Source organism: Lepus europaeus, chromosome 5, assembly GCF_033115175.1.
Source record: "Lepus europaeus isolate LE1 chromosome 5, mLepTim1.pri, whole genome shotgun sequence".
NCBI classification, from domain to species: domain Eukaryota; kingdom Metazoa; phylum Chordata; class Mammalia; order Lagomorpha; family Leporidae; genus Lepus; species Lepus europaeus.
Window position 1 is genome coordinate 7,530,701 of NC_084831.1, and position 14,043 is coordinate 7,544,743.

At 49.6% G+C, this 14,043-nt stretch overlaps 1 protein-coding gene across 2 annotated transcripts in view; it reads right to left on the bottom strand.

Moving 5' to 3' along the window:
* MTOR (mechanistic target of rapamycin kinase) overlaps positions 1-14,043 on the bottom strand; it is a 141,188-nt gene that overhangs the window by 84,702 nt on the left and 42,443 nt on the right. For both annotated transcript variants that reach the window (XM_062190434.1, XM_062190433.1), the window contains exons 20-26: positions 9,943-10,029; positions 7,702-7,869; positions 7,122-7,234; positions 6,705-6,867; positions 4,940-5,032; positions 4,131-4,277; positions 1,424-1,566 (exon numbers count right to left, since the gene is read on the bottom strand). In XM_062190434.1, coding sequence (XP_062046418.1) covers positions 1,424-1,566; positions 4,131-4,277; positions 4,940-5,032; positions 6,705-6,867; positions 7,122-7,234; positions 7,702-7,869; positions 9,943-10,029 — 914 coding nt within the window. The remainder of the gene's footprint in view (positions 1-1,423; positions 1,567-4,130; positions 4,278-4,939; positions 5,033-6,704; positions 6,868-7,121; positions 7,235-7,701; positions 7,870-9,942; positions 10,030-14,043) is intronic.

Below are 14,043 nucleotides of genomic sequence, written 5' to 3' on the forward strand. Positions count from 1 at the left end.
AAGTGAAACAAGAGCGTTGTATTTTTATATTTTGCTAATGAGAAGAGCTGCTTGTTAACTAAATCACCATTTTATGTCTCATTACAAATAGTAAATATCCACTATAGAAAAATCTGAAAAATAGAGAAAAGGATAAAGAGAAAATAATCACTTCTCACCTTACTACTTAAAGATAACCACTGCTGTAACTTTCTAGTCTTTATCTACGCACATATTTTCTAAAAGTTGAAATCACATATTTACTCCTTCTGTTTTGTTCACTTACATTATGAGTCCATCACAGGCATCAAGCATTGTTATTAAGCAAATCTGTAATGGCTTGTTAAGAGACTATTTAGAATGATATTTTTATGACCGATTCTCATTTCCACAGATGGCTCCAACAGATCACCTGTTCCACATGCTCTTCAGCTCCCACGTTTTGCTCCTCTGAGCCTGAGGGGGCCTTTGTGACTGCCTTGACGAGGCAATGGTGTGACTTCCAAGGCTGCCACAGAAAGGCCACGCACACCGCCGCCATCTCTGCAGCGCTCCCTCCTGCACTCAGCCACCTACCGTGAGAACGTCTGCGAAACTCACAGAGCAGCGCGTCCTCCGGAGAGGAAGCGAGGCTTCGGCCCCAGCGGGGCTCCCGGCTGATGGACAGCCCAACTCGCCAGACATGCTAGCCAGCCCCATCACCAAGTCGTAGATTCAGCAGCAAAATAAATAACTGCTATTTTAGACCACTAAGTTTTGTGGTATTTGTCATACAGCAATAATTAGAATGTCATTATTACTAGAATAGCTTACTTTGAATTACGGGTTGTGGATCCCTTATCTGAAATGCTTGTGATCAAAAGTGTTTCAGAATTTGGATATTTTTTGTTTTTTCAAATACATGGACCATACAAAATGAGACATCAAAGGGATGGGACCCCAAGTCTAAATACAAAACCCACTTACATTTTCTGTACACCTTACACACAGTCTGAAGTTCATTTATGCAGTGCTGTGAGTGCACCTGCATCTTGACCAGCTATCTGAGGTCACGTGCAGAACTTCCCACTTAGCGCATCATGCCAGTGGCAACAAGTTTCAAATTTTGGAGCATTTTGTGTTCTGATTAGGAACGCACACCCTGCATTACACAGCTGTTTTCAGAGTTGTAAATGACTCTGTAAATAAAATTTTGGACCTAAGTCTGTGAAGGAAAAGAACTTATTTGTAGTCTACTATGGCGCCAAGTTTAAGATGGATGCTTTTCCTATAATATGAGCTTGCTGTATTGTCTTTTTCTTTTGTCCCATGAGTTAGCAGAATTAAAAATACTAACGTTTTACTATTACCTCGAACAAAAACTAGTTCCTACGTAACCTCTTCTCTGTGCTGATCCTCTCCAACCTCACCAACAGCCAGCGGGAGGGGCCCTGACATGCCGTACCTGGCCATCGGGTTGTAGGCCTGCGCCAGGGCCCAGCACGAGCGCAGGGAGGGGGACGAGGAGTCCTTCAGCAGCTCCAGGCTCAGCCGCCGCAGCCACTCCAGCCAGTCGTCTTTGGAGACCCTCCTGGCAGCTCCCCAGGCCTGTAATCCCACAGGCAACAGTGGAAAGTCACGTAAGTGGTTCCCATGCTTTTTGGACCACGTAAATCCTCTATTAGCAAAGCTACCAGAACATTGACTGAGTGGAAAACTGTGATTCTGAAAGCTGGTTAAAACCAATAAACACAGCAATTATCACTGCATGATTACACAAAAGCACACTTCACTCTCGGATGAAACAGATCCAAGAGTCCACTGTGGAGATTTTCGCTTGGGATTTTTACACTTGACCTATTCTCTCAGGTGAACGTCTGTTGGGTGAGGTTTGTGCTTATTTTTCCACGTCCTGGGTAGGAGGCAAAACTTCCTGGATGCAAACTAGACTCCTGGGGAATTTCCTAAAATAAGAGAACAAAGCTTCCAAGCAGGGTGGCCGGCTGCCTGTTTGGAAGGACATCCTGAACCCACATTGGCTGAAAACATCTGGGTGGAAGCATGCATCTGGCCTCCTCCCCCGGGCCCTCACTCGACGTGAGGTGTCAGCAGGGTGGCCTCCGTGACTCCTGGGAGTGCCAGGTGACTGAGGACCTTGTCCCTCCTCCTGAAGTCTCAGATTAGCAGTTAGGGAATCCCCAAGGGAAAGCACCATCACTCCTGACCCAAGACGGCTCATCCCTTCCAGCTCAGCAAACATCTCCTAGTAGTGGTCACCGGGTTACCACCATCCTGTGGGTAAAGACTGTTCACACAGCAGTCAGTGACAAATCTCTCATGTTCTGGCACTGGGTGTGAGCGTGTGTGCGTGTGCACGTGTGTGGCTGTGTTCAGGGTATTATGGGCCTGGCAAAAGAAAACAGGTCAGCTGGGACAGTACTGCCCAGTCCTCTACCGCTATCCAGTGACACAGGAAATGCAGCTGTCATGAGTCAGCCACGAATAAATGACGACCGACCCCCAGCTGGGACCCAAACTGGCAGGTGCTCAGTCATCAGAGGCACTAAAGGGTAACAAAAAATATGGAAATAAACAATCTGATAAATTCACTTAAAAGTCAGTGAAGTAACTGATTATTCTGTTTAGATTCACTAGAAGTGACTTGCAACCTCCAGACGTTTCAGGTGCAAGGCTGGTGGCAGACATGTGAAAAGCCCAGGTTTCAGTCAGCAGAGATAATTCACCGCTTACTTACAAACATCTAAAACCTTGCTTCTCACAGTGTGGTCCCTGGACCAGCAGCACAACATCACCTGAGAACGAGTTAGAAATGCAGAGTATGAGGGCTGGCGTTGTCACACAGCGGGCTGAACTGCTGCCTGCGATGCTGGCATCCCACATGCAAGCAGTTCTAGTCCCGACCGCTCTAATTCCAATCCAGCACCCTGCTAATGTGCCTGGGAAAGCAGCAGAAGATGGCCCAAGTGCTTAGGCCCTCACCACCCACATGGGAGACCTGGATGGAGTTCCAGGCTTCTGGCTTCATTGTGGCCATTTGAGCAGTGAACCAACAGATGGAAGATTTCTCTCTCTCTCTCTTACTCTTTCAAATAATTAAATAAACAAATATTTTTTAAAGATTTATTTATATATTTGAAAGTCAGAGTTACACAGAAAGGAGAGGCAGAGAGAGGGAGAGAAGGAGAGAGGGAGGGAGAGAGAGGTAGAGAGCCGGAGAGAGAGAGAGGAAGAGAGGGAGAGGGAGAGAGGGAGGTGGGTCTTCCATCTGCTGGTTCACTCCCCAATTGGCCGCAACGACTAGAGCTGTGCCAATATGAAGCCAGGAGCCAGGAGCTTCTTCCAGGTCTCCCACGTGGGTGCAGGGGCCCAAAGACTTGGGCCATCTTCCACTGCTTTCCCAGGCCATAGCAGAGAGCTGGATCGGAAGTGGAGCAGCCGGGTCTTGAACCGGCTCCCATATGGGTTGCTGGCGCTTTAGGCCAGGGCATTAACCCACTACGCCATGGTGTTGGCCTCAAACAAATATTTTTTAAAATTCAGAGTACCAGGCCTATAATCAGAAAGAGCATTTTAGTGGCCACTGCTTGTCCCACTAGCACCCTGTTTCGGAATACCAGTTCAAGTCCGGCTGCTCTGCTTCCAATCCACCTTCCTGTTAACGTGCCTGGGAGAGTAATGGATAATGACCTAGGTACTCGGTTCCCTGCCACCCATGTGAGAAGCCAGGATGAGGCTCCCGGCTCCAGCCTGGCCCAGCCCTGACTCTTTCGGTCATTTGGGGCATGAACTAGCAGATGGAAGACCAAGCATCTTAACAAGATTCTTAGCACCTGGTTGGCCAAATGAGTACGAGAATTTGGGACAGCGCTGCTCTGAAGAGCCTACACCAGTGTCAGAGCTCACCAGGGGGCTCACTGGCTCTGTTGTGTGCACGTCAAGTATGGAAATGTCATTTGCAACAAAAGGTTCTACTACCATAAGAAAAACCACAATTCAGAGAAATTCAAAATTACCTAAATTCACAGTGTCAACATTTGTGGGGAAAATGCTAGGGCTGGTTTTTGGTGGATTTATATGGAACACAGTAAGGGCTGAAAATTTTTGAACAGGAGAGAACAGCGGAGCTCCCCTTCCCAAACCCCTGGACTTGCCTTCTGGAGGTTGATGGTGCTGACATGTAGCTTCTTCATGGGTCCTGTTTCTACTGGTCCACTGGTCAATGCATCCCCTTGGCCACTCCTCAACATTCGATGTTGGTAAATCAAGGGGTCCTCCTCTTCATCAGCAAGGGTGTACCCCTGAGTGCAGAGATTTTCAGAAAACTCCTGTAACTCCTAGAAGCCCTCACTTTGGAAACATCCATAGCCTGGGGGGCGTTCAGAGCTTCTGGAAGAGCTAGGGTTTCAACAAACAGTAAAAGCTGCGTGCATAAGCCACAGGTGGGGAATTCCCCCCGTACACCAGTCCCTGCCGGCCACTCCAGGACAGTGACAAGCACTGCCTTATGAGGTGGAACATGCAACCATGCAACTGGCAAAGGTGAATGAGCTGTGACCAATGCTAAAAGTGATGAAGCTTTCAGAGCAAAGAGGGCAAACGGCCCACCACCTGTTCTTGCAGGGCCCAAGAGAATGTTTTTAATTTAAAATGGTTGAAAAAAAATCAAAAGATGATTAATATTTAGCAATATATGAAAGTTCCAAGAGAATCAGACTTCAGGTCCATAGATGAAGTGGTGCTGGCACACAGCCAGATGCGTTTGTGTGTGTGCGGCTGCCTTCAGGCTGTGCCGAGTAGAAGCAACAGACCACAAGCTGCAAAGCTGAAAAACTCTCTGGACAGGAAGAAATGGCCAATCCTCATTCAGAACCAAAGAGCCAGACACACCGCACAGCTACAGAGACCAGAACACCAACCAGGGGCCGACGGGCACTTGAGAGGGGAAGGAGGTGCAGCTCACCTTGAGGATTCTACAGATGAGCACATCATAGCGCTGATGGTTGATTCGGTGTCGCACCAGGACTTTATTCACCATTGGAATGAAGATTTGGTACTGCAACACGAGGAAGGAGAGATCAGAAACCATTACTCTGGGGAGCTGAAAGTAGGGAAAAGAGTATCACCACATTGACGCCACTGGAATTCATTCTTGATTTTTGGTTTGCTTTGTGGAATTCTGAAGAATCCTCCACCCTCTGCTTACAATCCTAGTCCAAGTCTCCATCATATTCCACCAGCTGTACCTTTAACAGGCCTCTGCTTCCACTCCTGCCATCACAGCCTATTCCTCCACATAGCATGGAGAGTTATCCCTTTAAAATACTAAGCCCGATCATTTTTCCCATGTTTTAAATCCTCCAAACCCTTCCAGTCTTGGTCAGAGTAAAGGTCACAGCACTTCCAATGGCCCACAGAAGTGAACTGTATTTTTTCGTGGGCATTAGACTCATCTAGAGGCCTGTGAGGCTGGCTGAGTTCACCTCGTGTTTCTGATCCAGCAGGTCCGAGGTAAGGCCTGAGATTTTTCAGCCACTGATCTTGCTTGATCAGGAATCACAATTTTTTTCTGTTTTAAAGGTTTATTTATTTATTTATGTGAAAGGCAGAGTTAAAGAGAGAGACAAAGAGGCATACAGTAAGAGATCTTCCATCTGCTGGTTTGCTACCCAGATGGCTCAACAGCTGGGGCTGGGCTAAGCCAAAAGGAAAGAGCCAGGAACTCCATCCGGGTCTCCCACATGGGTGGCAGGGGCCAAAGTATTTGGGCCATCTTGTGCTGCTTTTTCAGATACACTATCAGGGAGGTCAGGAGCAGAGCAGTTGGGACTCCGCCGCAAGGCAGAGGATTAGCCTATTGAGCCGCGGCGCCGGCCCCCATCTTGTCTCTAAGACCTTAGCTCCAAGCACCTTTCCCTTTGCTCATCAAGGCCACTGCTCTGCCCTCTTCTGAGCCTGGATGTCTTCCCACGGGCCACGATCTCCATTCCTGCATTTGCTCTTCCTTTGGTCTGCCTCTCACGCTCTGGGGACGGGGCTTCGCTGCATTTACGTCTTTGCTCAAGTTGTCAGCTCACCGGAGAAGTATTTCTGGTTCATCCTAAGTGAACACCATTGCTCTCTACTTCTACCCATCATTTTTTAATTTCTTTTAAGATTCACTTAATAATCTATTTGAAAGGCAGAGTGACAGTTGAGAGAGGGAGACACAGAGAGTGAGACTCCATCTGCCAGTCTGCTCCTCAGGTGCTCCTGCAACAGCCAGGCCTAGCCCAAGTCACAGCCAGGAGCCTGGGACTCCATGTGGGTGGCAGGAGTCCAAGTATGTTGGCCATCATTTGCTGCCTTTCCAGGCAAATTAGCTGGGAGGTGAATCAGAAGCAGAGGAGCTGGGACCCAAACCAGCACCCTGACAGGGGATGCAGGCACCCCAAGCTGCTGTACCCCAGTACCCATCACTGCCATGACACGAGGAATGTTTCTTTGCTTTGCTTCATTGGAAGGTAAGCTCTGAGAGCAAGGACTTCATTCTGTTGCCTATGTTATCCCTAGGAGAGCACTTACCCACAGAGATCCACAACTATTTGCTGAACAAATTAAGGGGGAACAAAAAGCAAGTAACAGTTCTCTGATAGCAGTTGAGGCCTACTGACTGACCAATGGAGAAACTCGCAGTTTTCTTCCCAAACAAAGCAGAAGAGTATGTGTGTTCAGGACTCGTGTCTTACCTTCTTCCCCAGCTGGAAGACAAGTGAGGACAGCGTGTCCATGGCGGTGGAACGCAGATCGGGGCTCTGGTCCAGCGTTCGGACAATCGGGTGAATGATGCGGGAGGCGTAGTCGGTGAAGTCCAGGGACTCCGTCAGGCGGTCCACCGTCTCCAAGGCTGCCCTGCAACAAGTGCCAACATGCGACACTGCCAACACACCACCCCTAGGTAAGGGAAGGGCACTGCAGGAATGGCTTCTGAGGTATTTTGGGTGACGTGGGGCCAAGACATTTTCCAGTGGGACAGGGACAGTTAAGATTTCCAAAAACCTGAAATAATTCTAGACTAAAACAATGGGAGTGAGAATAACAAGTTAGGAAGACAGCCTAGGAACTTAAATACGTAACGATCGTGAGTCCCAAAAGCAGGTGCTTACTTCCGAGACGCCAGTGGAACTTCCGGAGCATCAAACAGCTTCACAATAGGAGGCAACAACAGATGCAGGTAATCGTCCAGATTGGCCCCGAACAACTGGATCGCAGCCAACAGCTGCAAGACAGAAGCGTAGTGATGGGCACATGCAGCCAGGTTTCGGGGATCTAAGGACCAGGGAGGCGCAGGGGCATGGGTAATTCCAAGTCCTGCAAGGGTTCTGAGAACTCCTGATTGAGTGGCTTTGAGCCACCTTCTTTTGGTAGCCCTCTTCCCCTTCCACTTTATTCATTTACATAAGATTGCCCTCTCTGCCCATTTCAACAATTAAAGAAAGGACCAGTTGCTGGCTAATACAGAAAACTGGTCTGGGATAAAACAAGAATAATCCACTGCATGAGATCAGGAGAGGATCGCAAACGTCCTGTGAACTGCACGTCACAAGCACCAGGCCTCAGTATTCTCAGAATTTAACCTCGTGCAGTGGGCATCAACTTGTCAAAATGGGGTCTCGCTCCTGGTTAACCATCCGGGCACTCTGAGGGAAGCTGGAAATCTCTCAGAGGATGTCCTGGGCTACTCACCTTGATGGAGACGATGCGGCCTTGGCTGTTGTCATGCATGAAGACACGCAGCATGTGCGGGATTAGCTGGGGCAGGTAGAGCTTAAATTCACCCCCAAGAGCAACCACAATTTGCTCAATAAGCAGAATGATGGTGCTCTGGATCGGGGTGTTCATGACCCAGAATTCCTACGGAGAAGGGAGGGACAAAGGGCCAGAATCAGGGACTCATCTGCTAAAACAGGAACTGAGGAGCTGAGAAGGCTAAAACGACACAAACGCAGTGAGCACCGTCGGCCCCGACTTCTCCCACCTTCCTCTCACAGGGCTCTGGGCGTCCTGTCCTGGCCACACTGAACCAATGTGAGCTTCCTAAGACACAGCAGGCTCCTCGCTTTCCTGGCTCTGCTCCTGCTGTGTCTTCTGCCCGAGTCCCATCTCCTGCTCAGCTAGGCCCAGTCAGTTCTGGCCCTGGTTCAAGCCTCACTTCCTTGAAGGCTGTTGGGTGCCCTACACTACCCCTTCCCAGCACCTGCAATACTCTGCCTTGTCACCTTTCCTCTACAGAGCTGTAGGCTGTTTAAAGGCTACTTAAAGGCACCTTTCTCTCTGTCTCTCTCTCATTGTCCACTCTGCCTGTTAAAAATAAAAAAAAATATAATAATAAAAAAAAAAAAAAGAAAGAAAAGCATTGCAAGAGACCCCGTAGACTTGATGGCCCCCACAGCTTGTCGGATTTCACTCACTTGTAGCACACTCTGCCTTCCTGAGAAAAAGCTCAGCTCCCGCCCAACTGCACTAGCACAGCTCCTCACAGGATTTCTCTCCCGGAAGAACTCAGCACCTGCCTGCTGTGCATGGCGCTGGACCACTGTTCACAAGGACGATCCTCTTTCCAGAGGGGCCCCATCACACCTTTGTGTGGGATGAGAGGGGAGCTGCATCTTGCAGGTATGTAAGGCTCCCTGTCTCAAATCCTGGTGCTCAGTTAGATGTCTCTCTTGGGAGCAAGTCACAGACTACTTCCTTCCCTACCCCAAGAACCCTGCCTCACCCTCAGCCTCCTCCCACCAAGGCCATGCACCTGACAGCGCAGCAGTCTGCCCAGCTCTGCCCTGCACAGACACGTCTGTGCAAGGAGCAGGGACAGAGCAGCCCAGAGTCACACGTGTCAAGAGCCTCTGCCCCAGGCCCAGGGGCTGGGATGCCCCATCTGGGAAGCCAGCCATTCTGACTCGGGCCTGCTGCACCCTCCAAGCTACGTGCAAGGGTCTGGGGTGGGGGAGAATTCATCTTCCAGCTCTGAGGACACAGTCCTCGCTACAAAGCAGCCCTCCCAACACAGACGTTTAAATAATTTAGAACAGTAGAGAAAATGATGATGCCACCAGTGGGGTGGCTTCTGGCACCTGCCTACTGCATGCTATAAAATCCAAGGACCTGGGGCCAGCACTGTGGTACAGCAGGTTAAAGCCCCGGACTGCAGTGCCAGCATTCCATATGGGTGCCGGTTCGAGTCCCAGCTGCTCCACTTCCAATTCAGCTCCCTGCTAATGTGCCTGGGAAAGCAGTAGAAGATGGCCCAAGTCCTTGGGCCCCTGCACCCACATGGGAGACACGGAAGAAGTTCCTGGCTCCTGGCTTTAGATCGGCTCGGCTCCGGCCATTGTGGCCATTTGGGGAGTGAACTAGTGATGGAAGACCTCTCTCTCTCTCTCTCTCTCTCTCTCTGTAACTCTTTCAAATACATAAATCTAAAAAAAAAAAAAAAAAAAAAAAAGAATCCAGGGCCTTGAGCCTTTTCACACACGCTCCTGCAGCTCCAAGGTGACGGGGACGCTTGCAGGGCTAGCAGGGTAAGCACCACCTTGTTCCGCAGTCCTAGAGAAGCACAACCCAGCCCGCTCTTTAGGCCACGCTTCTGCGGGCAGTTAGGAAGAGGGCTCTGCGGGAACGGAAGCGCTGCCGTGACAGTAAAGTTCGTTGCGTCCGAGGCAGATTACTCGAGAGTCTACTTCTGGCAGAACAATTACTCCAGGCTTCCTCCTCAGATGTCACGCCCCGTGCTCTGCACCTAGGAGCTGGGAGCCACAGCTTCTCATGCCCCCAAAATCCAGGGGGCTACCACACACCACTGTCTACCCTTGGGCTGTACCAGCTCCACAATGATCCATGGAAAATGGTCCATGTTCCCCAGCCTTGTGTCTGGGCTTCCCCGGCCCCTGTGTGGATGAGCAGGCCAGAGCACCTGCACCGACTCACTCTCATGAGGGTGACGATTTCGTCCATGTACGGTCTGATGTGGCTCTTCACAAAGGACACCAGCATTCCCAGCTGCTGGAACAGAAACTGAAACACAGCAGAGGACAGCAGTTAGTACCACGAGGGCTGCCAAAGTCCTGTGCCCACCCTAAATCCACGTGAGCGAATAAAAACAGCTATGGAATCAGCATCCACACTACCCACCTACCGAGAGCAGGTTTCAAAGCCTTAGACTGGAAACCTGCAGTGGTGACAAGGGTGGGAGCTTTGCACACCAGGCCAGCCACTTCCTGTACCTCAGACAGGCTGGGACAGACCAGCTGATGTGAGCCACTCTACCAAGTGTCAGCTTTGCAACCTTCCCTTAACCTGCCTTGGCCTAGGCTCTTCAGTGGGAAGGAGGAAATCACAGGACTTACTTCACGAGGGTTAAAGGGGACAACAAATGCAAATCACTACGATAGCGACGTGAATGCTGTTCAATGCTCAGTGAGTTAATTCTCATTAAAAGGTTTCTGGAGTCAGTAACAATTTTTAAATGGACATGAAATGTTTAATCAACTATAAGCAAACCTTTTGTTGGCTTGGTGCTATCTCATTACTATTCATTTTTTTAAAAAAGTATTTATTTATTTGAAAGAATTACAGAGACAGAGAGAGAAGTAGAGAGAGATCGTCCATCTGCTCCCTAGATGGCCACAATGGCCAGGGCTGGGCCAGGGAAGCCAGAAGCTTCACCAGGGTCTCCCACGCGGGTACAGGGGCCCAAACAGTTGGGCCACCTTCTGCTGCCTTCCCAGGCCACAGCAGGGAGCATGTGTTCTGGAGCAGCTGGGATATGAGTCAGTACCCACATTCCCTTTCTAGAATAAATACAGCTAACTTGACTAAGGGCACCGCAGCACATTTACGGTAATTAACTCATCAGTTAAGTCGATCTCTAAGAAACTGAGCCAGCACAGGCCTTTGGTGCAGCAGCTAAGATGTCGCCTGGGATGCCCACGTCCCACACTGCAGTCCTGGTGTGAGCTCTGGCGCTGCTTCTGATTCCAGTTTCCTACTGATGAGTCCCCTGGGGGAGACGGCAGAAGACTCAAGTCCTTGAGTTCCTACCCTTATTTGGGAGACCTGAACTGAAGCCAGGAACTTCATTCAAGTCTCCCACATGGGTGGCAGAGACCCAAGAATTTGCGCTATCATCTGCTAACTCCCAAGGTCTGACAGGAACCTCGAATTGGGAGTGAAGCCAGGACCTGAATCCAGGCACTCTGATATGGTCTTAGCTTCATTTCTAGGCCAAATACCTGCCCTTAAACAGCAGTACTTTATTTCTTTTATTTTTACATTTTTCTTTTATTTACTTATTTGAAAGGCAGAGTTGGGGGTGGGGGGAGAGATCCATCTTCCAAATGCTGGTTCACTCCCCAGATGGCTGCAATGGCCAGAGCTGGGCCAGGCTGAATCCAGCAGCCTGGAACTCCATCCGTGTCTCCCATATGGGTGTAAGGCCCAAACACTTGGGCCGTCTTTAAAGTTAAGATGCCCACATTCCACATCACAACATGGTTTTGGTTCCTGGCTTTGGCTCCTCATTGCAGCTTCCACTAAAACAAATGCTGGGAGACAATAGGAACAGCTCAGGTAATTGGGTTCCTGCCACCTCCATGGGAGACCTAAATTGTGTTCCTGTCTCCTGGCTTTAGCCTGGCCTAGTTCTGAATAGTGTGTGCATTTGGGGAATAAACCAGTGGATGGAAGCCTTCTCTATGTCTGTCTTTATCTCTCTGCCTTTGAGATAAATTTTTAAAAATTAAATTTAAAAAAGTGAAGCTGATCAAGTACAGAAAAGGAACTAAGAGATAAGTGCATGAAAGACTCAACAAAATAGGAATGCCATTGGCAGGGACCGGTGCCATAGGCACGGACACTCAGGAGGAAGAAGCTTCAGAGGAGGCACCGTGGCTGATGTTGAAGATGGCAGGTGGAGGAAGGGGCCAGGAATGCAGGTAGCCTCTAGAAACCAGAAGAAGCAAAGACACAGATTCTCCCCCAGGGCTTCCAGCCAGCAACACGGAGATTTAGTCTGCTGAGAAGTGTCCTGTGAGGTAGTGCAACAGTGTTATTTTAAGCCAAGAAATGTGATAATTCATCACAACAGCATGGAAATTAATACAAGAAGAAGACGTAAAGATGAGCACAGAAGCTCGACCTTGCTGGGTACACACTGTTCACAGTACTGCTGGGTACGCTCTGTTCACACTACTGCTGGGTACGCTCTGTTCACGCTACTGCTGGGTATGCACTGTGCACACTACTGCTGGGTACGCTCTGTTCACACTACTGCTGGGTACGCTCTGTTCACAGTACTGCTGGGTACGCACTGTTCACAGTACTGCTGGGTACGCACTGTTCACACTACTGCTGGGTACGCACTGTTCACACTACTGCTGGGTACGCTCTGTGCACAGTACTGCTGGGTACGCTCTGTTCACACTACTGCTGGGTACGCTCTGTTCACACTACTGCTGGGTACGCACTGTTCACGCTACTGCTGGGTACGCACTGTTCACACTACTGCTGGGTACGCACTGTTCACAGTACTGCTGGGTACGCTCTGTTCACAGTACTGCTGGGTACGCTCTGTTCACACTACTGCTGGGTACGCACTGTTCACAGTACAGCTGGGTACGCACTGTTCACAGTACTGCTGGGTACGCACTGTTCACACTGCTGCTGGGTACGCACTGTTCACACTGCTGCTGGGTACGCTCTGTTCACAGTACTGCTGGGTACGCACTGTTCACAGTACTGCTGGGTACGCACTGTTCACACTGCTGCTGGGTACGCACTGTTCACACTGCTGCTGGGTACGCTCTGTTCACAGTACTGCTGGGTACGCACTATTCACAGTACTGCTGGGTACGCTCTGTTCACAGTACTGCTGGGTACGCACTGTTCACACTACTGCTGGGTACGCTCTGTTCACACTACTGCTGGGTACGCTCTGTTCACACTGCTGCTGGGTACGCTCTGTTCACGCTGCTGCTGGGTACGCTCTGTTCACGCTGCTGCTCTGTATGCTCTGTTCACACTGCTGCTGGGTACGCACTGTTCACACTGCTGCTGGGTACGCTCTGTTCACACTACTGCTGGGTACGCTCTGTTCACAGTACTGCTGGGTACGCTCTGTTCACACTACTGCTGGGTACGCTCTGTTCACGCTACTGCTGGGTACACACTGTTCACAGTACTGCTGGGTACGCTCTGTTCACACTGCTGCTGGGTACGCTCTGTTCACAGTACTGCTGGGTACGCTCTGTTCACAGTACTGCTGGGTACGCTCTGTTCACACTACTGCTGGGTACGCTCTGTTCACAGTACTGCTGGGTACACACTGTTCACAGTACTACTGGGTACGCTCTGTTCACAGTACTGCTGGGTACACACTGTTCACACTACTGCTGGGTACGCACTGTTCACAGTACTGCTGGGTACGCTCTGTTCACACTGCTGCTGGGTACGCTCTGTTCACGCTGCTGCTGGGTACGCTCTGTTCACACTACTGCTCTGTACGCTCTGTTCACACTGCTGCTGGGTACGCACTGTTCACAGTACTGCTGGGTACGCTCTGTTCACAGTACTGCTGGGTACGCTCTGTTCACACTACTGCTGGGTACGCACTGTTCACACTACTGCTGGGTACGCACTGTTCACACTACTGCTGGGTATGCACTGTTCACAGTATCGACCCTGGAACCATTTTAATGTTTTACTTAACTAAAATGCAAATCAAATTCTAAAACACACAAATGATAGTCTAAATATTGAGAATAAACCAGAACAAATGAGTTTATTAACCAAGCTGGCTGCACACTCAGAGAAAAATAATTTCTACTGACTTTAAACACAACATATGAGCTGCACATCCCTCGTGGGGTGCATCTAAGAACAACAAAAATTGGGAAAAAAAAGTCTTAAACCAGATTCAATAACCCTACTGTTGATGTGAATATTGGCCATCTATTATTCATGTGTACACAGAGCGCATGCAGCTGTGCCCCATGTAACGATGCACTGGTCATCTGTGGACTGCACACAGAA